At 43.9% G+C, this 23,974-nt stretch overlaps 3 protein-coding genes and 1 non-coding gene across 5 annotated transcripts; 2 read left to right on the top strand and 2 right to left on the bottom strand.

Annotated features, from left to right (window-relative positions):
- Positions 1–158: 158 nt before the first annotated feature.
- dynlt1a (dynein light chain Tctex-type 1a) lies at positions 159–3,053 on the bottom strand. The gene is made up of 5 exons (XM_088932260.1): positions 2,984–3,053; positions 2,477–2,518; positions 1,954–2,077; positions 1,626–1,703; positions 159–819 (listed from the first exon to the last, which is right to left on the bottom strand). Exons 1-5 carry the CDS (start codon positions 3,008–3,010, stop codon positions 749–751), a joined length of 342 nt encoding a protein of 113 aa, XP_088788386.1. The 5' UTR covers positions 3,011–3,053; the 3' UTR covers positions 159–748.
- A 4,599-nt stretch (positions 3,054–7,652) lies between these two features.
- zmpste24 (zinc metallopeptidase, STE24 homolog) lies at positions 7,653–18,484 on the top strand. Of its 2 annotated transcripts, XM_088931739.1 has the most exons (10): positions 7,653–8,025; positions 9,161–9,307; positions 9,621–9,707; positions 10,898–11,014; positions 11,858–12,010; positions 14,170–14,311; positions 14,509–14,681; positions 15,159–15,263; positions 15,766–15,909; positions 16,910–18,484. In XM_088931739.1, exons 1-10 carry the CDS (start codon positions 7,918–7,920, stop codon positions 17,132–17,134), a joined length of 1,401 nt encoding a protein of 466 aa, XP_088787865.1. In that variant the 5' UTR covers positions 7,653–7,917; the 3' UTR covers positions 17,135–18,484. The 2 variants fall into 2 exon arrangements, with proteins under 2 accessions (XP_088787865.1, XP_088787866.1); XM_088931740.1 differs by lacking the exon at positions 9,621–9,707 and having other exon boundaries at positions 7,662–8,025.
- A 782-nt stretch (positions 18,485–19,266) lies between these two features.
- atp5if1b (ATP synthase inhibitory factor subunit 1b) lies at positions 19,267–22,044 on the top strand. The gene is made up of 3 exons (XM_088931744.1): positions 19,267–19,406; positions 21,013–21,125; positions 21,764–22,044. The coding sequence occupies exons 1-3, from the start codon at positions 19,332–19,334 to the stop codon at positions 21,903–21,905; spliced, it is 330 nt and encodes a 109-aa protein (XP_088787870.1). The 5' UTR covers positions 19,267–19,331; the 3' UTR covers positions 21,906–22,044.
- A 1,748-nt stretch (positions 22,045–23,792) lies between these two features.
- trnaw-cca (transfer RNA tryptophan (anticodon CCA)) lies at positions 23,793–23,864 on the bottom strand. Its single transcript has one exon. It is a non-coding gene; the product is annotated as a tRNA-Trp (tRNA).
- Positions 23,865–23,974: the final 110 nt, after the last annotated feature.

Below are 23,974 nucleotides of genomic sequence, written 5' to 3' on the forward strand. Positions count from 1 at the left end.
TCTGAATTAATTTTAGCTGAATATAATGAAAGAAGTTGATAACTACTGCAGTCCACCCAGAGAGCTCTGACTTTGTGGTATTTGAAAATTATTTTAACAAGTATGTGTACTGCAAACATATTTACAAAAGTGAATATTAGAAAAAAACTGAGAAGTGTATTGAAATGAATTTATGTAAATGAAGCCTACATTGCACATTACATCCATACTGTCCATAAACAAACCATCAGTTTCTCATTGATGTACGTAAGTGAATGACAGAATATTTATAGGCCCTTCCAACTGACTGATACCTCACATGAGATAACCAAGTATTCTAGATTAACCAGTTAATATGGTATTTGTCTAGTCTTGTTTCTTTCGGGAGTTAAAGCAACAGCCACTGGTAGGCATCTTTCATACTTCGTTTTTGAGTAAGAGGTTAAGTGTACATTTGCTATTATTAGTCATGGTATCCAATCACATTGGTATGATCTGACAGATCTGTTCTTCTACACTAATATGATTAAGGGTTAAAAGCTACAGATCAGATTTAAATAATACTTTTGTCTATTTTTATCTAAGTGTGAACAGGAAGCAAAAGAAAATGATGTTACTGAAACTGGTTAAATGAGGTGAAGCATGACTACACCAATTGCTTTGGGAGCCAGGAGGGCGAGTCCATAAGAAAAACAGAATTCACCCAAAGTGAGAGGTTGAGTATCTGAAACTTGGTTCAGCTCTGCAGACATGGAGCAGCCTCAAGCTACTAAATTGCCAGTCCAAAAACACTGACGATGCAGTACATTGTTTTGTTCTCCCATCTAACGGTACAGCTTCCTGCAAGGACAAAAAATAAAATAAGCAACTCAGTCGTCCACAAGTTTTAATATCCATTGGTTGTTCCTTGCACTTTTGGAATTGCTTATCTCGTAACTGCAATAGGTTTATGTTAACTTTCATAAAGTAGAACTCCTATGAAATCTACTGCCTATCATTAATATCCAAAGCAATATGTGAGTGAGATGTATATCTGACCTCCCACCTTGACTTCTAGAAAAAGGAAGATGTTTTCTATCCTCTTCTAAAATGCTATGATGTAGGCATGCTGCCTCTATAGCCTGTTACCATATTGTAGAACCTCTGTCGTCCTTGAAATACCCCTTGACCAAGCTTTTAGGTACAGCATTGCAGGCTAAAGGTGGTATATACAGGTACTGCATTTATGCTTAATTTTTCCACCAGTGCATAAGCAGTTAAATATTTTATATCCATCTACATTTTGGAAAATAGTAATGGTGTTAGACTTGGAAAAGGATGTGTCATATTATGAACAGTCGCATTTATGCTGAGGTTGGTGAGGTTTAGGCAGTAAACTGGCGATGCTCTTTTTCAGTAGTGTGCCAAGACAGTCGGCACGAATACAATACCACCCCCTTGAGGCTGTGCAACCATTTCTAGGATCTGCTTCGTGAAATCTGTTTCTGGTAATAAGCACTATGACGTTCCACAATGTGCAGTTAATTCTCTCTAAACCCACGCTAAAGGACCATGCATTGACTCTTTTTAGACGGAATCTGATCTCGAGAAAACGCAGTTGCATGCTCGTCTCTGAAAAGGGCAGGCGAAGTGCCCCTTGTTCTTACCATCCACCGTGTTGTCCCAAAAACAAGAGCTGGCGGTGTGGAGACCTGCCCCGTTCTTCTGCAGTATAATGCAGGTCACTAAGAAAGAAACAAAAGGACACCTACATCGCTAGCAATCTGGGATTTCTTCGGGCCTTTGTTCAACATTAGCTGGTACGAGACTTCGTTTGACACGCAAAAGCGGTCAATCAAAATGTACTAAAAGAAAACCTTAAATGTTCCGTCGATTAATATTTTGCAAAGCGGTGTAAACGTTACTGTAATTCTGCTACAACCACTACCTTGCAAATATTGGTAGCAGAAATGGGATGCGCGGAACAAGACCCACCGATGTACTTGAAAGGTTTGCCGAGTTTGGTGAGCTGATTGAGGCTGCTCTCCACGACGCTGGAGGTCCACTGGTTGACCCTGTTGTGCTGGTAACCACTGCCGCCGATCGTGCTCTCTACGGCCTGGGATCATCAGGACAAAAATGAATGGCCTTTGCCTAAGGTATTTGCCGCGACAGAGGTGGAAAAAGCAGCTTCGTGTCTTTCGGGAAAGTAAAACCATACCACATCGCCGAATTGGCGTTATTTCAACGTCAATCTAACGCTTGTGTATGGTGAGGGAGGGTTTTACACATCGGACCGGCTCGAATAAATACAGTGCAAAGGGATATATGCCATTCATGCTTGAATTAAATAATTACACGCTTCTTCATACTTTTTTTCTGTCCTATTATGACGCCAGAATATTAAGCATTTTCTATGACAGATACTCTGGTTACAGTGTTATCGTCTTTTAAAATAAGGAGAGTTCGAAAGGAATCAAGTAGTATCTTGTTTGGATATCGTATAGTGAGTACTTACATCTTTGATGATCGTGCTGACATCATCAACAACGAATGCAGTCTGTTGGGAAAGGCGCGGGTTTCAATGAAATGTTCAAAACGCTAGCGATTTCTATCGTGTTTCGCTGGCATACTCGGATTTTTACACACTCGGCAAAGATGACTGCGAAGTCTTTGGGTTGTTGGAGTTCATACAAATCATTTGAGTTTCGTTTTTGGAAACATTTAAGTACGCGTGTTCGTATAAAACATCCCGTACATTATTTTTAAACATCTTAGACTCCCTGATTGATCATGTATATACCGGTCGTAATCGGTGAGTTACATCTCTATGCGTTCCATTACAAGAAATCGGTAAGAAAAACAGGGCACACAAACTAAAAGTAACGAGAAAAGGGAAAGCAAATAGTGTCAGGTAATGCAAGTCGAAAATAAGGCGTAGGACTGCAATAAAAAACCCTTGCACCCCCTACAAAGTATTCTGTTACATTAGTACAAGTTGGAATATAAATTATTAATACATTACCTCTTCGGTAGACTGATATTCGTCCATTTTGCAGCCGAGTTGATGCACAACACTTCACCGTTGCTTGGCAACGGCGTGTAAACAATGGCAGGGGCTTTTGATAGCCCTTGAGCTGGAAGTGGGGCGTCACAGGGGAGACTGTTTTACGTCATCCATTTCGTTGTGACGTTGCAGGACCTGCGTCGGCTTGGTGGGCGACTTCATCGATTGTAACTTTTTGTGTTGGTGTTAATGATGTGCTTTACGGCAAGAGCCCGCTTCAATGGCGTCGCGTTCAGAATCCGTGGAGGGGTCCGTGTGGGCGAGGGTGCGCACTGCGCTGAGGGAGACCCCAGTGCCCCACCCCTGTAACACCCAAGTGCGTAGGGAGTCTCACCCCACGCCTTGCGCTTCTGATGTCATCATTCTTCCCTCAACTATCCTGCTGCTGGTGGCCCTTGTTTTTCTCTGCTGTGCCTACTGGGGTCACTTGCAGTCTATGCTACAGGTGAGTTCTGTGTTAATTGAGATCAGCCAGAAATGCGTTTACTTTAACTCGGATCGGTGCGGGGATGTTTTATAGTTTGGTCCCAGAGTTGGCTGATTTGAAATCAAGTCGATTTCAATCATTTCGTGTTTCCCCCGACAACGTTTTTCTACTCTTTTATGTTGTTTCTCGAGGGAAATAGACCCATTTAGAAAAACACCGTTTTAGCACTTCATTTTATTTATGAATCTACTTAATGCTCTGAAAAGGAGAGAGGCAGCTTTGAATTGAATTGGTACACCTGATCCAGCTCCGTGAAGTTGCCCCCCCCGCAGACAGCACAAACTATGAAACCCACCTCATTCGTTAGTGCTGCGTTTGTGTCGGTTTGTGCCGGTTGTTTTTCCGGTGATCACGTGACCATGCACGGTGTCTTTGACCTCCAGTGACCCCGTCTTCCGAGCTCAAGCGCTCTGTTACAGTTTAGCACGTACCCTTACCATTTTAAAGACAATCAATATCCATAAACGTATGAGCCTCCTTAGATGTGAATAATACTAAGACATGACGGATGCCAACAAGTTAACCATCTATGACATAAACCTGTGGTTGTAATGTATGTAAAATCACCGTGATTGTAAGATCTATGGTTTTTATTTTATAAGGCACGTTTTCCTTTTCTTTCCCTACCATGACACGCTGTTGCCAAACGCGTAACTGTGGGATATTATCGCGACAAGATCTCCGCAGCATGTCATGATAGTAGTGTATATCACGACTGGCGCCTTGCTTCCATGCCACCCTGGTACCGCTGTTGCAAGAAAGGCGTCATATCCGGACATGATATACCCAGATAGGACGTGTTGCGATATATGGACTTTGTGTTGCGACATGGGTGTTCAGCATATCCTGACAGAGTATGTCCTATCGCAACATATGGATTCCATGTCGCGACATGGCGGGGGGGGGGTATGTCATATCGCGATATACGGACTTCATGTCGCGACATGGGCGTGGCGGTTTTGTCATATCGCGATATAGCGCCTTTCATGTCGCGACATGGGGCGGGGGCATTTTTGCCAGGGTATGTCATATCGCGATATACGGACTTCATGTCGCGACATGGGCGTGGCAGTTTTTGTCATATCGCGATATAGCGCCTTTCATGTCGCGACATGGGGCAGGGGCATTTTTGCCAGGGTATGTCATATCGCGATATACGGACTTCATGTCGCGACATGGGCGTGGCAGTTTTTGTCATATCGCGATATAGCGCCTTTCGTGTCGCGACATGGAGCGGGGGGCATTTTTGCTGGGGTTGTCATATCGCGATATGTGGACTCCGTGTCGCGACATGGGGGTGGGCGTTTTGTCGGGGGTACGCCATATCGCAATATGTGGGTTCCATGTCGCAACATGGGGGCGGGGGCGTTTTGTCGGGTATGTCATATCGCGATATATGGCTACAGTGGCGCCATGACAGTGATGCGCCAGTGGAAATGGGTATCACGATGTGATCGTGATGCGCGCACTCCTATTGTGACATGCTATCGGAGTCGTGAACGCGCTGTGGATGCCATGACATTCTTTGTCTGCTATTCAGTTTTGACCTCATTGCGACTTCTTTTAGATTGATCAGTAACTGGAAACCAATGGATGTGTTACTGTATATCCAGCGTGCTCATACAGCACACACAGTACACACGGAACCTCGGCTGTGGCGCTTTACCCAATCAGAGTTTCGATTCTCACTTTTCACCCAATCGCGGCCGAACTGTTGGGGGTTTAGCCAATCACGGGTCTGAGAGCTGTTCAAGCCAGCAGCGCCAGGTGGATCGGCTTGTTTACTGTAAATGAGAATCTTTTTTTTAAATGCTTTACTTATTTGCAAAATAACTACATCGGCTTATTTTTTAACGTCTTTATTGATTCACAATGTCCCGTAATCTTCTAAATAAATACATTTTTATTTGCAATATAACTGTCTCCGCTGCTTTCTGTAATGAATACATGGTATCTGAACAATTTTAATGGTATATTTAAGGTAGGGGAAAACACCTTCTGCTTTGTACTTGTACTTGTACTTGTACTTAAAAATGAATAGAAATGTTAAATCTATGATCATTATATAATAATGCTCGTGCTTTCAATTTTGTTTTTATTGTTAAATTATATCGATCTTGAAACGAATACCTAAAATGGGAATATGGGCTCTCGTGTTGTACCAGCGGTAATTTGGAAACTGGCGTCTCTTCACCAATGAAGGAGTACACAAGCAACACATTTTCGAGAACATGGTTAAATATTTAAAGAAAGAAAACACCTTACCCAATGAACTAACATAGTAACTCCTCCCTAAATGTAATTCGTGTGAAGGCTGCAAAGTCTGGGGTGAACTGATCAAAAGATCACAACTGAAAGATCTGGTGGTCGTGACTTTGCCGTTTTGCCAGGAAAAGAAGGCGCTATATTGAAATATATTGGAACATCCACCCCACCCGACCAGACAGACTCGGAAAACAAATTGCCCCCATTGTTTTAATCACAATCAGGAGTTCAAGTACCGAGTTTGTTAGTACCCGTAAACTTCCTTGTGGATAGTCACGTGATTACCCGAAAAAAACAAGGCGCTATATCTCGGAAAAGCAGCACAAACGCTACTTACAGCGACACAAACCGGTACAAACGCAGCACTAACGATTGCGGTGAGTTTCCTCGCTTGTGCTGTTCGTCGGGCGGGTGGGCAACTTCGTGGAGCAGGACCAGCAAACATGTCTGGGCCATTACATTGCGGACTGCAGAAGACTCGGCTTCACCTGAGGATCTCACACAGGCGCCCACACCTGTGTCTTCAGAGGTTACGCTTTTAACGGCGTAAGAGTATTAAAGTGACGGGATTTGGAATTGGAGCTACAACTATAGTATAGTTTTAAATCATAGAAAATCATCTTTTAAAAGAATCTTTTTTTTAATAGTTCTTCATTGCGTTTTGGCATGTTCCGACAGCCACATTCCATTAATTCACTGATGTGTAGCCTCAAGACAGTAAACTGTTAAAAAATGTTTTATGAGCAGTTGTGTATTGTCTCTGCAAAGCCACAGTCGTAGTGTCCCAAATATATGAAATAAAATGTGAAAGCTTTGAAGGATTTTAGTTCAGATGTATGTGTATGGGGGCAGTATTATGGGCCGGCGGTTTCGCTCTTTCCGAGCTGGAACCGTGTGGATTCAAATCCCATGCGGGTCTGCCGTTGTACCCTTGAGCAAAGTACTACACTCAAATTATTCGTTTACAATACCCACCCGTATAAACTGTCATTTACAATTACGATGGCCTGTATGTGCGTCGCTCTGGATAAAGGCGTCAGCCACATTTAAGTTAATCGGCGGCATGCTTTTGCAGAAAGCGCGGAGTGAGCTGCGAGGATGTTGGGATGCGAGCAGAGACCCTGTCCTCCTGCCCCAGGGTCCCGACTTGCCCCGGAGAGGCCCAGGCCGGGACTGGAAGGATTCTCCGGCCCGGGAGATGTGGAAGCTACACGGCCAGCTCCTGACAAAGGTCGGGCGTCTGGAGCGCAGGATGCGCGCTCTGGAGAGCGCGTTCCTGCACCGCGGCACCGAGCCCGCGGGCCCGCGCCGGGCTCGGAGCTGCAGCCCCGGCTCGCTCCCTCTCAGCGCGCACTCGTCGAGCTCTGGAGATTGGGAAACTGCCTAGCTGACCAACCCACGGGCGCGCAGGATTACTTATTCACATCATTAGGCAGCGAGCAGTCATTACCTCCACAATTCCGTGAGAAGCATGAAGATATTGCGCTAATAAAATGGTTTCCTTCTCAGTTTTCGTCTATGAATTGTTCAGCTTTTTCTTGCTTTGTACCATATATGTGTAAATCACAAAAGTCATTAATGAATATTATTATGTTGCAACATTATCGTGGAACTTAAATTCTGTACATATTTTTTTTCAGTTTGCTATTACCAGTTTATCTAGTAAAACACATCACAAACTTACACTTAAAAAAAATCAGATATAAAATATAAAGTGGTATAAGAACTGTTGGTGAAATTAAACATTGTAGTGCAGAAGGGTTTTAAATGCAGAGAAGATGGATTCTTATGCATTTAAAACGTGATCTGGAAAAAAAAATGTTGCCGCCGGAACACATCGGCTCGGAACTGAAGTGATTGGAGCTCACGGCGCAGACATCGTGAGGGGAGCGAAAATGGGTGTTACTCAGACGGTTTTAACATGAATGGGAAAGCGAGCCTAGCATGAGTTGTCATTACTTACAAATATCAGCACGGTGGTTAAAGCTCAAAGCGTACGTTTCTATCTGAAACAACGAGTGCTACATACAATCTTCCGACAGTGGTTAATGCCAAGTCGACGATTGCCTTTGAGTTTGAAACCCTTTCATGAGATCTGGAAGTAAAGGTTCCGAAAGCCGGTCTGAGTAAGGAGAACAAAATGCTGGAATTTGTATATGAACTTTCAGTAGAAAATAAGATCTTCTACTCGGTTCTACTCTTCTCGTGGACAGTCTATTTATGGGAGGCCTATCTCGCGTACAGACAGGTGAGCTACACACATTCTGCCTTTCTAAGTGATGTGTAACGTCGGCTTACCTAATGCAAAAAACATCGACTACTGAAAAAAAAAATAGCAGCTTTGAGAGCAACTCTTACGAGCTCAAGAGCCACGTTTTGTTTCTAGCGCTATGACAGGGAAACGAAACCTAATACCAGGAATTAACCACCACGTACAGTACATCCATGCACTATCCTTTTTATTCGGAAAAAATGCGTCTAGTGAATACACGGCATTGCTAATTGGTCCCTCTTATTGTTTTCTGCTTCCGAAGATGCCTATTCCCAGGTTCGCGGCAGACAAAGACTCATTTGGTATTATTACTGAGAAATTCTCCGTCTTGTTTTACCCTCTTCATTGTGCAACCTAGATCGATTACATAGATCGCATTTAAATCTACCATGGAACGCGTCCACAAAATGAAATAATATTGGCTGTGATTTTACTAAAATTTTACTAAAATCACATGCCTTTAAAGAGAAACAAGGTTAATTTGTTTTCCAGGAGCCTATAAACGTTAACACTTGGACATTTCAGGTTTATTAACAACCAGACAGGCGTTACAACAGGCATTAACAACCAGATTGAAAACGGTTGAGGATAAGGCTTTAAAGTTGCCAAAATATGGTATGGATTAATATGGCATAAACGGATGACACAGTAGAACAGATGAAAATATTTTTTCTACAGTTTAACATACCCGCAGTTTTTATGTATTCTTATTGTCCTTCATTGTGAGATCTGTGGCTCTGGAGAGGCGGGGTGTTATAGTATGTCCAAACTTCCTTTCCACCATTGTTTTGTGAACATGTGCAATAAAACGTTACACTTCACAGAGAACATAGAGTAATATAAGAGGTTAAGCATGTCATCCTGTATAAAGGCCTGCTGACAAGAGACCCAGAGCTCTAGGCAGCCTCCTATTGCTATTAACCCGCTTAATTTGAACTGATATGTTATATTTTACTTTATTTTTTCATCATGTATGTATCTGTCTCGCACACTGATGACCCAACTTCTGTTATGTATTGTGTCCTGTCGTTTACATCCCTGCCAAGCTCATTTCTCTTCTGTAGACGGTAAAGGAAGGACATAAGGAGTCTCCCTGTCTCTTTGCCTGCAGCGCAAGGTGTACAGATCCACCACTCACGTGCCCATGGAACTGGGCAGGATCATGGACACGGAGACGTTTGAGAAGTCGCGGCTGTACCAGCTGGACAAGAGCACTTTCAGCTTCTGGTCAGGACTGTACTCCGAGACAGAGGGGACGGTGAGTGTGTCCCTCTCGGTGGTCTCCCTGTTGGCTTCACTGGACTGCGGTGTCAGGAGGAGACTGGCATGTGGCTGAGAGTACTGGCCACTCCACACAATGACCTAGAGAGGGGAGAAAATGGCCTTTATAAAACTTGAGAAATCTGGTAGGGGAAATAAAAAAAATAACTTTTGCTTTGAATAATAGATATTAGAAACTTAGAGAGGGCTTTCAAGTGCAGTACAAAATAGCTTCTGATGATCAGGTAGTTTTTGTTTTAGTACTCTGCTGTCTTCTGCCCCAGTTAAAACCAGCCATTGTGTTTGTACAGCTGATTCTCCTGTTAGGAGGGATTCCTTTCTTGTGGAAGGTATCAGGCAGTCTCATTGAGCGAGTTGGACTCGGACCAGAACATGAGGTAAGCCTTAGAGCACTTCTTTTAGTATTCTCTCCTCCCCCTCAGAGACCCCATTAGCACCCTAGTTTTGAGCAGTGATGCAAGAATAATGTGCTCTTTAAGACAGGGCTCAGTGCTAATGTGGTCTCGGTGTGGCCTGACCAGCAAAGCAGCTCACTCTGAGCACAGGTAGACCTCAGTGGCCCAGACACAAGTGTAGGTGTGAGCCTGGGTTGTCTGCAAGGCTGGCGCCAGGGGAAGAATCCGTAAGGGAGCGTCTGAAATTCTCAGGGTGTGGCAGTATTTCAGTTGAAGCGGAGCTGTTGCAACTACCCAAGTGAAATCTTGCAACCATGCCACTGATTAGTGCTTCATGATAGAAGATAATGCCGAGCAATCTGGTATTTAGCCATGAAGTACAGTTTCACATTCATCAGCACTCTTGCGATTATTATTGCCTGGAGCGACAAAATACCACATGCGTTCATTTGTGCAGCTACATCGACGGTAACGAGGTTCTGGATCGTTAAGAGAAAAATAGTAGTAAAACCAAGAGAGAGCACAAATGTCTATAACTACAGTCCTAGTTATATAATAATCGTAAGTCTAAGGATAAACTACTGCAAGGAATCTGTCCACCTGAACAAATAAGATAGTGATAATGTTGACACCCAATGACTTAGACACTATGTAATATGTGCTGTTCCTCCTGCACATCAAACAGTCTGATGTAGTCAGCAGTCACTTACTTCTGATGCGTGGGCAGGTCAGAGGAGCAGGTCTGTCCGACTTCATCCTCCCTGTGCAGCACAGAGTCAGAGCAAAGACATGAGGAATCAAGTGGCAATTCCAAACCTCGTGTTGAGAAAAGACAAAATGCCAAAAAAAAAAGGTAAAAAGAAGACCGTGTTCACTTGCATTGATCAGAGAAAGGTCGTGGATTGTTAAGCTGCTGTTGCATGCATGGGAGTGAGCCGAGGATCAGTTTACTGGTGTTGTAGGTGACTTCCCTGTAGCCCATGAAGGTGGTCTAAATCAATCTTTCTCTAAATGAAAGCTTGCTTTTGCTGTTCTGAAAATATTTGGAAGGTTTTTAGATGTGTAGCCTGCAGATATTGGGCAATAGAAACAAGCAGAGGGGGCATTTAGCCTTGGAGCCAAAAAGGCTTTTCGAAAGTTCATGCTGTAAGAGACCTTGTCTGTGCTCCCAGATTTCCCAGTCCCTCATGTTCCTGCTGCTGGCCACTCTCTTCAGTGCTTTCACTGGCCTTCCCTGGAGCATTTACAGCACCTTCGTCATCGAGGAGAAGCACGGCTTCAACCAGCAGGTACTGCCTCCTTGGCACGTTAGCATGCATCCACTTTATAACCTCTTTATCCAGTACAGGGTCGCGGGGAAGCTGGAGCCTATCCCAGCAAGCAAGGGGCACAAGACAGGGTACGACCCGGACAGGATGCCAGTCCATCGCAGGGAAACACACACTCACACTGGGGCCAGTTAATCTATCAGTATATTTTTGTGTGAGGAAACTGGAGCACTTGGAGGAAACCTGCACGAACACGGACAGAACATGCAAACTCCAGGCAGAGGGCACCCCAGGAATGGAACCCAAGATCCCAGCACTGTGAGACAGCAGTGCTAACCACTGCACCACTGTGCCACCCACTAGCTCTCCGGCTTAAACCGTCCATGCACGTCGCTCCCCAGCTACACTACGGGTTACTGAGTTTGGGGAGTCTAAACCACTGCCATGCTAAGCCTCGCATTATTGGATGTTAAAAAGCAGAACAGCCTTTTCTGAGCTGTAACCCCCCTACTAGTCGCAACCGAAGCAGATGTGAAAGACAGAAATGTAGCTGCAGGTTCCAGTGGCTCACCCTTCAGAGATCCACAGATGTCAATATAGCTTTTTCTTTATTCCTTCATATTGCCTTTGTGAGAGAAATTCAGTCGAGTATACCCTTTGAGATTTATGCAGCTATATGGGATTGTGAATGGGATAAGCTATAATAGCTGGCTTTAGAACTGTAAAGTGAGTTCTTAGAATCCTTCCCTGACTTTGCTTGACCTTTCTTGGTTCTTAGTAAAGGGATCAGAGCTGGAGTGATCTAGTATCTTTTCTAGGTGTGCTGCATACTGATTTCACCTCTGTCTTCTCTCTCTCTCTCAGACACTGGGTTTCTTCCTGAAGGACGCGGTAAAGAAGTTTGTGGTGACGCAGTGCATCCTGCTGCCCGTCACCTCCCTGCTCCTCTACATCATCAAAATCGGCGGAGACTACTTCTTCATCTACGCCTGGCTGTTCACCCTCGCTGTCTCTCTTGTGAGTCGCAAACCCTGGATCCCAAAGGCTCAGTTTCTCATCGCCTCTGATCCTGTCTTATTCCAGCCCTTGAGGGCTACGCTTCCTGCTAGGGACGTTCCACGTGGTCGTCTGCTCTCCCTCCTGCTTGGTAAACACCACCCCCGTATGCGTTCTGGCAGCAAAGCTCATCTGACTGCTGGGATCAGACTAGCAGGCTTGTGTCATTCGCTGCCCAGAAGCTGACACTGGTTCTCTGCTACTGCTCAGGCAGTGCCCTAATCCTGCCAGCTGTCATGTAAGGACTGGAAGCAGGCCCTTATCATACCCTGTACATGCCCTTCAGTGCACCCTCCTGTGAAGGGTATGAGTACTTCCTGGATATAGAGTAGCCAGTTAAGGGAGGAAAGGCTGCTGTCAGTGGTGACAGAATTTGATATTTGATGTAGAAGTGCAACTCGGATGCATCACTGTTGAAGTTCCTTGTCCTATTCATTTAGAGAATTTAGGAATCTCTGGAACAGGGCATTTATTTAGGGCTTCTCAACCAGTGGCAGCAACCCCTAAGAGGGACATACTGTATGAGGACCCACAGGGGGACACAAGAGCTTTTTATATACAGCTGATTTGAAAAAGGTACTAAATGTTTCTGACTACATGGCAGTGTTTTTCACAGCAGCTTATAAGCAGAAATGCATGACCTGCCTTCTTATTAGGCTTCTCTCAATATTTAGTGTTTTAGTCACTGACTTGAATTATGGGTTATTTCCCCTAAGGGAATTTGTCTTGCACATCAAGAGCTCATAACATATAACCTAAATGACAATATTAAAGTATGGCAACAGTACAATACCAGGATACAAAACATCACCTTGCTGATGAAGTGTGATCCAGTCACAGTAATTTATCAACAGAAAGTGTTAATTGACACTTTCATTAAGACTTAAGACTGCATTTACTGTGGTCGCCATTTTCTTGCCAAGTAATCTCAATCTGTGCTGTTAGCAATACAGAAGCAGAGCTCATGCGGATATTGAATCTCATAACGACCAGAAATAATATCTACTCTAGCTGCGAATTCAGCCAAGTTACGTTTTTCTAGCAATGTCACATCATAATCTGTGATGATCCACGCTTCAATTTGGTTAGTGAACAATTCGGTCTAGTTTAGTAAACAATGTGAGGACTCATAGAAATGAGCAATTGAGATGTTATATCAGACATCAGCCAAGTTTGGAGTCGTTTTGGTTGAAATTCTTTCCCGTCTACCCGAAAACCAGCAGCAAGCTTTGCACACCCTCATCCCATTTGCCTTCCTTATCCACCTATTTTGCCAACGTAGGATTTTCTGCCCTTGTGATGATAAAAAATAAGCACTGCAGCAGACTTCATGTGGAAAGTGACATTTCAGAAAGTCAAAACTTATGGCAAATATGCAGCAGCAGAGCTCACTTTGATAATGTTGGAGGTGAACTCGTACATTAAATACACTGAAGTTCACATGTGAATCTGGATCATACCACCTTCAATCTGTTTCGCTGTTTTGTAAAAATTATTTTTCATTGATGTAAGAGTAAGTTCACAAACAGCAATTGAAATTAATTCAGTTAAACAAGGTTAAATAGAATTATTAGCCCATATACCAAGGTTTGGGGGGCTGTAGGTTTGTGTTAACAGAAAGGGGGGGCATTGAGTTTCAAAGGCTGAGAACCACTGATTCAGACAGTGAGTAGAGAAGAAAGATGGTGGTGTAGAAGGACATTGAAAGGCAGCAGCTATGAGTTGAAACCTGGGCTAGATGGATGTTTCATGTCATTTTGTCCTGCTATCAAAATCTGCAATGCATGAAAAATGAGAATAACGAAAGGAAAAAGATGATTATCTATGAAAAAGTGTGCATGCTGCGGACCTCAAGCAGGTCAATTTATTATGTGGTTAGTTGTCCTGCAATACACCTGCAGCACTCCTTTAATGTATGGGCCACTCTGTAGAGCTGTTCATATGAGCTTAAAAGTGTTTTCTCGACACACGAAACGGCAAAAGGAGTAACAAACGCAGAATCTCTTGTGTCTTGGCACAAGATGCTGGTATCTGGCATGCTTTTCGAACCTGCATAGGAACACGACGAGTACATAGCGAGGAGCCGGGTGGTCCGTGTGAGCTTCCTCTTGTGATCGTAGGTGCTGGTGACAGTCTACGCCGACTACATTGCTCCACTGTTTGACAAGTTCACCCCCCTGCCTGAAGGGGAGCTGAAGGAGGACATTGAGGCCATGGCAAAGTCAATCAGCTTCCCTCTCACTAAAGTCTACGTGGTGGAAGGTAAGCTGCTTAGTTGGGTTTATGTGAGGTTGCAACTAGAGGCAAAAATAACATTCTGCTACAGTGAAATCTAGTCATGTATGACCTTGGCTTCACATTCTATTTTCTGTAATGTGCACCTGTGTTCTGTGACCAGTCTTGAATATGCAGTAGATGCTGCCCCGATGAGTACAGATCCACGTTTCTCTGTCCTTCAGGGTCCAAGCGCTCGTCCCACAGCAATGCCTATTTCTACGGGTTTTTCAAGAACAAGCGCATCGTGCTCTTTGACACCCTGCTGGAGGACTACTCTCCTCTGAACAAGTCCGGGGAGCCGGAGCCGGAGCACAGCGAGGAGAACGACGCCGCCGAGGCCAAGCCCAGGCCCAAGGTGAGTCAAACCCGATGTGCCATCGTACCACGTGGGGCCTGTGGGTGGCACAAGGCTCTCCCTTGTATTAAAACGGCGAGCAGATTTCCCAGTTTTCCAGAGTTCTTCATATCGGGATGCGTGGTATGATGTGGATCTGCCATATACATGGAGTTTACATTGAAGGTTCGGGAGGGGTAACAGTATCCAAGTTCAACAGCCTCTGCTGTCCTACATTGTAATCATTCTTGACGTCACTTCCTCTAGGCGTAAGCCCCTTCTCCCCTTCGCATTCACCTTCTGCACCCCATCTCACTCTTTGCAGCTGCCCCTTGGTCGCTCCTCACTCTGTAGGGGGGTCCTTGGCTCCTTGTCCTACAGCCAGGGGCATTTTACACTTAATTCCTGGACGGTGTTCCTAGTGAAGTGCATTTTGCAGACGTCGTAGGAAGTGAATGAGTTGTTATAACACGTTTCCCTCCCCCCCTCCCCCTCCAGAATAAGAAGCAGGGCTGTAACAACCGTGAGGTTCTGGCTGTGCTGGGCCACGAGCTGGGCCACTGGAAACTGGGCCACACTGTGAAGAACATTGTCATCAGCCAGGTAACCTCACTGAGAGGGACACCCCACAGGGCCAGGATGAGTGAATGAGCTGTCCTGTGCTGGGATCGAACTGTCTGGTTTGCCAAATGATGTGGATGATGAAATGTCTGTCCCGGTGCTACATGCTCCCGATACATATTTGACAATTTAGATTGGAAACGTTTTATTCATATATGAAGTTGTTTGTACCCTTCTGTATTTAAAAAATGGTTCAAATGATTTCAGTTTGTTTTGAAAGAAAGTATCCGAATTGACATTCTGGCCAGTGGCAGGCAATGTGTAGGATTTCAGTTTTGTTACAAATCCTCACGCAGTTGAGTCCCACATACTATTACTCGTATAACAGCCTCAGATGCAGGCGATCGTACTGGAAGAAAATGCTGAGGATGGCCAGTCAATATTTCTGAATCCTGCGCAGTATGTGTTACATCCTGTTAGCTGTTTTGATATTTCCTGTCAGCAGGCTGTGGTTCTTACTCTACCTCTCTGTCCTCGGCTGCAGATGAACTCCTTCCTGTGCTTCTTCCTCTTTGCTGTTCTGATTGGTCGTAAGGAGCTCTTTGCTGCCTTTGGGTTCCACGACAGCCAGCCCACCCTGATTGGCCTGATGATCATCTTCCAGTTCATCTTCTCCCCCTACAATGAGGTAATCATGGCAACTGCTCCATTGCTGTTTACAGTTCTGACAGCATGCAGTGTCATGCTCAATTCACTGTGCGCCTGTATTTTTCTAAACTCTTTTATGTTACTCTAGCTTACCTTCAGGTACTGTTCTCCAAGTCTTTCCTTTTAGCCTAATGCAATTCTGTGAACGAAGGTGCGTATGACTCTGAAATTGTGTGACACTTGAGATACGCAATGGGTGTTTCGTAGGTATTTACGACTGAAATTTGATGAGTTTGGAAAAGTTTTAGAACTTGAATGTGCAGTAGAAGAATGCTGAACTTGCTTTAACTCCTAACTGTAGAATAAGATCAGCTCTCAGTCTCATTTCACTGAAGTTTCCCTTTGTGTTTGTATATGTCTTGAACAGAATAGGGGTGTTAGCCTGGTGTCCTGGCCAAATTTCCTCCCCTGGCCTTTACCAAGCATGGCCTCCTAATAATAAACCTCTATGAATTGGCTTCATCACTCTGTTCTCCTACCCAGTGATAGATGATGTGTGGTGAGAGTACTAGCCTACACTCTGGTGGCGGTGGAAGGGAATCCCCATTACTCGTACAGCGCTTTGAGAGGAGTGTCCAGAAAAGCTCCATCTACGTGTAAAGAATTATTATTAAAAGTGAATTGGTTGGAAACATGGACAGTTCAGTCCATGCTCAGGGCTTTTGCTCTGCTGCTCCTTTTTTTAGTGGAAGCGGTTGTTGTTGTACTGTTTCTTTAGACGTGGAGAGGAAAACTCAAAGACAGATTTATCCGGTGCAAAACAAAAAGTGAAAGGAAGACTTGAAAGATTTTTTAAACTAATGTTCCACCGGGAAAAAAAAAAAGCCCTACAAACCGATGCTTCAGAATGAACTTCATAAAAAAAAACAGTATCCAGACCGTTTGAACTTTCCTGCATGGTTTTTGTCGCCGCTGTGAGGTCGTGCTGCATCTCGTCTTCCCTGCTGTAGCGGGCTGACGCTGCTCGTCTCTTCCCTCAGCTGCTCTCTTTCTGCCTGACGGTCCTGAGCCGCAGGTTCGAGTTCCAGGCGGACGCCTTTGCCCGCGGCATGGGCAGGGCCTCGGAGCTCTACTCCGCTCTCATCAAGCTCAACAAGGACAACCTGGGCTTCCCGGTGGCGGACTGGCTGTTCTCCATGTGGCACTACTCCCACCCCCCGCTGCTGGAGCGCCTGCAGGCTCTCGGGGGCCCGAAGGAAGACTGACGGCCCCGCAGGAGGGGGTCCCGACAGACAGGCCCCCGCAGGCTCCTCCGGGCCCTCTGACGGCTCCTTCCTCTTCCCCCTTCTTGCCTTCATCTCTCTCCTTCTGTGGTTTTTTTTTCAGCACTGCATTCGAAACGGTGAAAACGGAAAAAGCAGCCCCAAACTAAAATCTTTGCTAAGTGGGGGGTAAATCTGTTTATTCCAAGAAATTGAACTCTCATTGGAAAACTGCAAAAAAGTCGTCTTTGCACCAGAAAAACATTCCATTATAAAAATATATATTTTAGCTGCTTTCAGAACTTTCAACAGCTTGTTTTCATCTAATTTCCCTGCTGTGTTTTTTTTTTCTCATCTAACACCATCTACACGAATCTTCTTCACAACCATTAACTGGACAGTCAGTTTATGAAACATCTGGTAAAATATAACTGACTAAATCAGATAACTGACCCTTAGAAAACACCAAAATTATCGACTGTTTCTCACAATACATTCCCTTTTTTTGTCTCTTAACCTACAGCCTCCAATTTTGATCAGTTTAATACGTCTGAAGCCATTTTTTTTTTTTGGGGGGGGGGGGGGGGGGGTTATTACGATCACACTGGAGTACTGTTAATACCTTGCAGAGAACACAGTGGAGATGGGGAGGAAAGGGATTAGTTTCTAATCTTCGGGAATGACGGACTCTTGTGTAATACATGAGATGTTTCAATTTAATAAAAAAATTAACATTGTAGACTGGCATATCTGTACAGTATTTAGTGTATATAAAATGTCTACAAGATATCCACCCCATATCAAACCTGTGATTTATTTTAGAGCAGTTTGAAATGGAATTCCCTGGAATTGTGGAAAAGGGTAATTTTATCATGACAGGCTTTGAATGTGCCTCTCGGGTGAGTGAAATTAAACTTGCCTGATCAGAGCTCCTGTCAGCTTATAATGAGTATAGACAAGGGATGATGTTAGTTTTTAAGTAATATTAGGGGCTTCTGATGAAAATGGAAGGTTTTTATGTTCTGTTCTTGAATTTTGAAAATCCCTTAAAGGGTGCTGTTTTTTTTATTGTAATACTAAAATTTGGAAAATTGGTTTAACTTTGAAATTGTAAATATTTATTTAATTTGGTGATTTAAAAAAGGTAAAATGCTGATGAAGAACTGTAAAATTACGACTGTTTTGTTTTGGTGCCTGCTTTTCCTTTGTGTAGTCGTGTGAGTTCAGTGTCTGTGAGCGGGCCTCCCGGTCACAGCAACACGATGCAGACTCGCTCGCCGTATTACTCTGAAAGTTTGATTTGAAAGTGACTGATGTACTTTTGCTGTATCGCAAATAAAAAAACAACAACAATTGTCTTAATGATTTTTGTGTGCAATGAAGAATTTCCTCAATAATGAAATCTGCTTTGTAAAGGGTACAAAACAGTAACATTTTCTGCAGCCTAAGTGGACTAGTCTATTATAAATAGTAGGCCGTTTAGAGCAATTACACGTATCTCTCTTACCTCGGAATAATATATTGTTACCTTGTTAATGTTAACAGATACCCTAACCTTATGTTACATATTCCACCGGGTAAATGGACATTTCCTCTGCCACCCAGTCTGCTACATCACTGTGGAAAGTTCACACCCTCCCTGCATCATAGTGGATACTAGACGTGTCAATCAGATTTTAAAATAGAAATTAATTTTTAGAAGTAATTATACACTTGCATTAGATTTTCTTGAAATGGTCTCTGTACTGAAAAGGATTATTACTCTGAAAGCTGTCCTGCATCGACAGACTGTTACTTGTCGAGCGCATACTCGGCAAACTGCTCCGCCGTGTGCCCGCAATGGGTCTGTGCTGCACAGAATTAACCTCTGACCGAGAGCCCCCTAGATGTCATTCTCCAGTAAAGGCCAACTGTACTTTTTACCCGGGGTTGTAGAGTATTAACTGCGGTTTACAATCTCTAACGTGTTGCAGAGGCGCGTCCAACATGTCCAGAGTTTGTTGTTATTCATAGTGAGACATATATGTTTATACTGATTTTATTGTAGTGATATTCACAGAGGGAGATCGATCTTTGTATCTTAAAGGTACCGTACAAAAACACACTCCGTGAAAGGTGTTGGTGGGCCCGAGGCTTTCCATATAAAACACAAGGACACCCTGACTTGACAGCGACTGTTTGGAAGCGAGGGGAATAGAAAATGGCCAGATTTTTGAGGTCTAACTTTAGGGGTCTCCTCGCAGCTCAGATTAGGATGTCATCGGATTCAAGCCAGGTAAGGGGGTGTTTACGAAAATGTAAAATTTCCAAGCCTGGGAAAGTGAGGTTTACACATTATTCTGCTGTTAAAGCAATGAAGAATGCGCGGCCCTGAAAGTCTGTTCTTGTCGTTTTGTAGTCTTTGATTAACTTCACCTTTATTTACGAGAGAAGTAACAAATGGGTATTTACGATGATTGCTGTTGCAACGATTTACATTAACTTCGTTTTTCTTAATCATTTGAAGAGACGATTAATTGAAGAAACGTTTATTTTATGAAATAGCTGGTCTGGGTTAGGTCACTAACTCAATTATATTTGAAAACGCACAGTGAACTTTCTTTTGGTTTAACAATAACGTTCCACAGTTTATATAAGATTAGCAAATAAGATAAGGCCATTCGGCTCATCAGCCGGTCTGATCTGAGGATTTGATCCAGTGATTTCATAAAACAAGCCGGGTATTTGGCTGCAACTGCATTGCTGGTTAACATACTTCACCGTCCCTCAGCCCTTGGAGTGACGAAGGGATTTTTAAAGAACTTTCTCTCTGTTTTAGAGAGCTGCTGTCATGGAGTCTGTCTGCAGGTTTTTCAGGCCTCTTTAAAGCAGCATCACCCGAGGAGTAAGAAATTGAGAAAACTGGTCCAATTAAGCCAATTGCAAACTGGTTTAGGTCGATACGAGTCAAATTGGAATGAAAACCTGCAGACAGAGCTGCCCTCTACGCATAGAGATACAAAGGACGAATAAGTGATTGCAGAGAAAGGAGGCACAATTGCTTTTAATAATAATAATTTGTAGGTGGATTCAGGAGATTAAACGTGATTGTTAGATGACTTGTTTGAAGAATTATGGAAGCATGCCATGGGGGAATCAGTACAGCTGTAAAGTCTTGCCCTCTCAAGTTCAAGTTGACGTTTATTTGTCATTCCAGCCATATACAAGTATACAGTGGAACGAAATATCGTTCCTCCTGGTCCATGGTGCAAATACAGGCAGGACACTGACATAGACATTGCAGACAGGATACACATAGTGCAAAGTGCAGATAGTGCAAATACATAATACAATATACACAACACACTTAAATACACATTTAAACGCTGTTTCTGGAATTGGGGCGGGTGCAAGTAGATTCCAGGGTGTTGAGGAGCCTGTTTGTGTAGTTGTATTCAGATCTTTATTCTATTGCCATTGCAGCAAATACATACAGTAAATAAGAGCTCCTACACTAGACATGCTGCTTCCAGTGCTGGGACCCTGGGTTTCAATACCGAGCCTGGGGAGCTGTGTGTGTAAAGTTTTTATGTTCTCAGCCTATTTGCATGGGTTTCCTCCGACAAGACATAGACACACTGATGGGTTTACCAGTAACCTTGGTGGGAAAAATTGGCCCTGGTGGGAGTTAGTGTGTGTCTGAGCCCTGTGATGAACTGGCGTCCTGTCCAGGGTGTACCCTGCCTTGTGCCTGTTGCTTGCTGGGATTGGCTCCAGCTCCCCTGCGACCCCGAATTCTAAGAAGAGGTTGGAGAATGAATGGATGGCCCGCTGTCCAGGTGAATCGTGCCATTTTGTACACGGGACTCGTCATGTTTTAATGCGCGGTCCTCTTGTTGCAGCTGGGCGAGCTGGGCAAGGGGGCAGGAAAGGGAGGCGGCGGCGGGGGATCGGTGCGTGAGGCCGGCGGGGCGTTTGGAAAGAGGGAGGCGGCCGAGGAGGAGCGATACTTCAAGTAGGTGCTCTGCCCGCTCGATGGTCAGTGGAAGCTTAAAATGAAAATGACACACGGTGCAGAAATTAATATGGCGACTCGCACAGTCTGAAGGCAGAGTCTACACAGGTGGGTCTTGAAGAGGTGCCGGCAGGTGGTCAGACACCGCATGCTCCTGGTGTCCATATGAACAGCGCTAAATACCTCCTATCCTTGTGTTACGTTCCTGCAATCTGTAACTGTATTGTAAATAGTAATTTATTTAATTTATTGTATTGCAATCCTAACCTAATCCCTATAAACTTCTGTCCTACTCCTCTTTTTTCCCTCTTAACAAGCTCGCTGATAAAGCGTTTCATTGCGGACAACACCGCTGTATGCTGTACTGTTCGTGCATTGATAAATAAACATTGATTGATTGATTGATTGATTGGCTAGGTCCACCACAAGGGGGCGATACAGGAGACTGAGTGGACACCAGAAGCAAGGAAAGTGTGAAAGTTGTCATCAGGGCTAATGGTCCTTATAACAAACCAGGGCTCTGATTTTGCTCCCATTTTGTGCTTGACTTTTGTTGTTGTTGTTGTTGTTGTTGATGTCTTTAGCTTGCTTATCCCCATTCTTACCCTGCTCTTTTTTTCCTTCTGCCCCCTCTTCAGGCAGAAGGAGCGTGAGGCCCTCGCTGCCCTGAAGAAGCACCACGAGGAGGAGATTGACCATCACAAGAAGGAGATCGAGCGCCTGCAGCGGGAGATCGACCGCCGCAAGGGCCAGATCAGGAAGCTCAAGCACGACGACTGAGTGGGGCGGATCTGCCAGGCGAACCCCCCCCCCCCTCACGGGCCCTGTGCTGCCCGCCCTGCAGTTCGGCCTTTGCTGATGTTCTGTTGTACATGCTGTGTCACTGAGAGTAAATGCACATATCATTTTCAACGGGGAACCTTTTGTCTGTGTTGTTTTTATTGTAAAAAAAATCTCACTGTATCTTAGATTTTACTCTGTTAGGGAAAATACTGATTATGCTTTATTTGAATGGGGCTATGTGACAATCATAACTAATTGAACATCATGACACCCTGCATTAAACACATCAAGCAAAATAAACTTTTGTACAAACACTCCAGGGCCTGAGCTGCATCTGCAGAAAGTCCTCGTCATTTCTCGCCTCCTCTTTTTTCCCCATCTGAAAGCATGTTTCATAAGCATTATGAATAAGAACGAATAAATGCTTGTGATTCTATTGGTATAAGTGGTACTATGGAATAATACATGTTGTTATATGAAGGAATTGCGAAAGGAGTGATGTTGTTCTGCATCTCTGTTTAAGAATCCTTAACCAAAATACCAATCAGCATCCTACCTTTATCAGTATAGAAGTTTAATTATTTGGGGATTCAATTTAAGTATATTTGTCAGCTGCGTGCCTGTATTGTTTTGTACAGTATATAAACATCCATATTAAGGTAGTCTCCCTCCAGCTGTCTGGAAATGTTGTGGATTGGACCTGAAACCAGGAACTACACACTTGTGAAAGGGGGATTTTCAGCTATGAAGAACCACATCGAGCTGGTCTAATACGTCACTATTAAAGCACTGCTTTCAGGACACTGATTTGTCGTGATCAGGGAAGCCAGTGTCACTTCATCTTTTCTGGAACTAATTCAAGCAGGAGTAACTGAGGAAGGAGGAGATGTGGGTCAGAGAGAGCCGTAGAGGAATGAAAACCCACAGATACCGGAGAACCCTGCTCTAATTACAGAAATCAGAAAGAGCTCTCCTGTTCGACCTTACACATGCAGATTTGGGGAGAACTGTCAGTACTATTGATCCAAGTTGATCATCAATTTGGTATGACAAACGGGGTGTCTCAAATGAATATGCAGAATGATTTGGACCAGAATTATCGTGTAGGATTTTTACTAAATTACTAGTCAGTCTTGGAATTCTCATTCTGGCACCTGCCTGGACTCCACATGCTGTCTGTTACTGTAATTTGCTTAGCTTAGCTAGCAAATTTATCAACTAGGCAATTTTAGTACTCTTTGGAGCAGTGGCTCCTAACCTGGGGCGTATGAAACACCCCAGCTGTCCTTTCTGGGGTGCTAAACATGCTAGATTGTTTTAGAATTATAATAATATAGAAGTAGTTATTTTTTATTTATGATAAAGCTTAGGTTTAAAGCACGGACCTACTGAACACATTTCAGGAACCAAAGGGGTGCAGACTGCAGTAAAGGTTTTTGGGACTACCTTACTATATCCAGCTAATTCTTTTTAATTTGATAAAAAAACTACGAAGCTTTGTAGTACCAAAGTCTTGACAAAACTGTGTTGGCATATAAAGTTCTCTAGGGATAAATATATCCACGTTTCGTTAGGAAGTTAGGCAAGACAGTCATACTGATGTAAAAGAACTAGAGAGTAACGCACAACGCATCCAACGCTGTGGACTGCCCGTTTCAGGGACTGTCATCTCTGATAAACTGTATATTTATACACGTGTTTTTAAAATCTTAGATTTAAAGAGCCTAGACTTTAGATTTAGGGCTGAAGGTGAGACACGGGACACTTAGAATATTACCATTTACCGGGGTTGTAAATAGCGCAAGGGTCTGCAGTTAAACATCGAATATGTGACCTGTTATATATGTCAACGTTTAAAAAAAACAAAATCTTAATAAAAACAATTGACCCCGACGTGATTTGAACACGCAGCCTTCTGATCTGGAGTCAGACGCGCTACCGTTGCGCCACGAGGTCTTGGCGGTTAAGCTTTACCTCTTTCTTTCTTTATTATTGGCGTCAGCAGCCACTGCCGGACGTCATGACGTCTGCCGTCATACGTTCGTCGGCCGGCTCACGAACAGCGC

The sequence above is a fragment of the Atractosteus spatula genome, chromosome 14 (genome assembly GCF_055471065.1).
Source record: "Atractosteus spatula isolate fAtrSpa1 chromosome 14, fAtrSpa1.hap1, whole genome shotgun sequence".
Lineage (NCBI taxonomy): Eukaryota > Metazoa > Chordata > Actinopteri > Semionotiformes > Lepisosteidae > Atractosteus > Atractosteus spatula.

Coding starts and splice junctions, on each gene's coding strand:
- dynlt1a (XM_088932260.1), bottom strand. CDS start 3,010: ATGGACGAATATCAGTCTACCGAAGAG. Junction 2,078..2,476: donor TCAGCACGATCATCAAAGAT/GTAAGTACTCAC, acceptor TGATGATCCCAG/GCCGTAGAGAGCACGATCGG. Junction 820..1,625: donor TTGGGACAACACGGTGGATG/GTAAGAACAAGG, acceptor TTGTCCTTGCAG/GAAGCTGTACCGTTAGATGG.
- zmpste24 (XM_088931739.1), top strand. CDS start 7,918: ATGCTGGAATTTGTATATGAACTTTCAGTAGAAAATAAGATCTTCTAC. Junction 9,708..10,897: donor GACTCGGACCAGAACATGAG/GTAAGCCTTAGA, acceptor CTGTGCTCCCAG/ATTTCCCAGTCCCTCATGTT. Junction 15,264..15,765: donor AGAACATTGTCATCAGCCAG/GTAACCTCACTG, acceptor CCTCGGCTGCAG/ATGAACTCCTTCCTGTGCTT.
- atp5if1b (XM_088931744.1), top strand. CDS start 19,332: ATGGCCAGATTTTTGAGGTCTAACTTTAGGGGTCTCCTCGCAGCTCAG. Junction 19,407..21,012: donor TGTCATCGGATTCAAGCCAG/GTAAGGGGGTGT, acceptor CTCTTGTTGCAG/CTGGGCGAGCTGGGCAAGGG. Junction 21,126..21,763: donor GAGGAGGAGCGATACTTCAA/GTAGGTGCTCTG, acceptor CCCCCTCTTCAG/GCAGAAGGAGCGTGAGGCCC.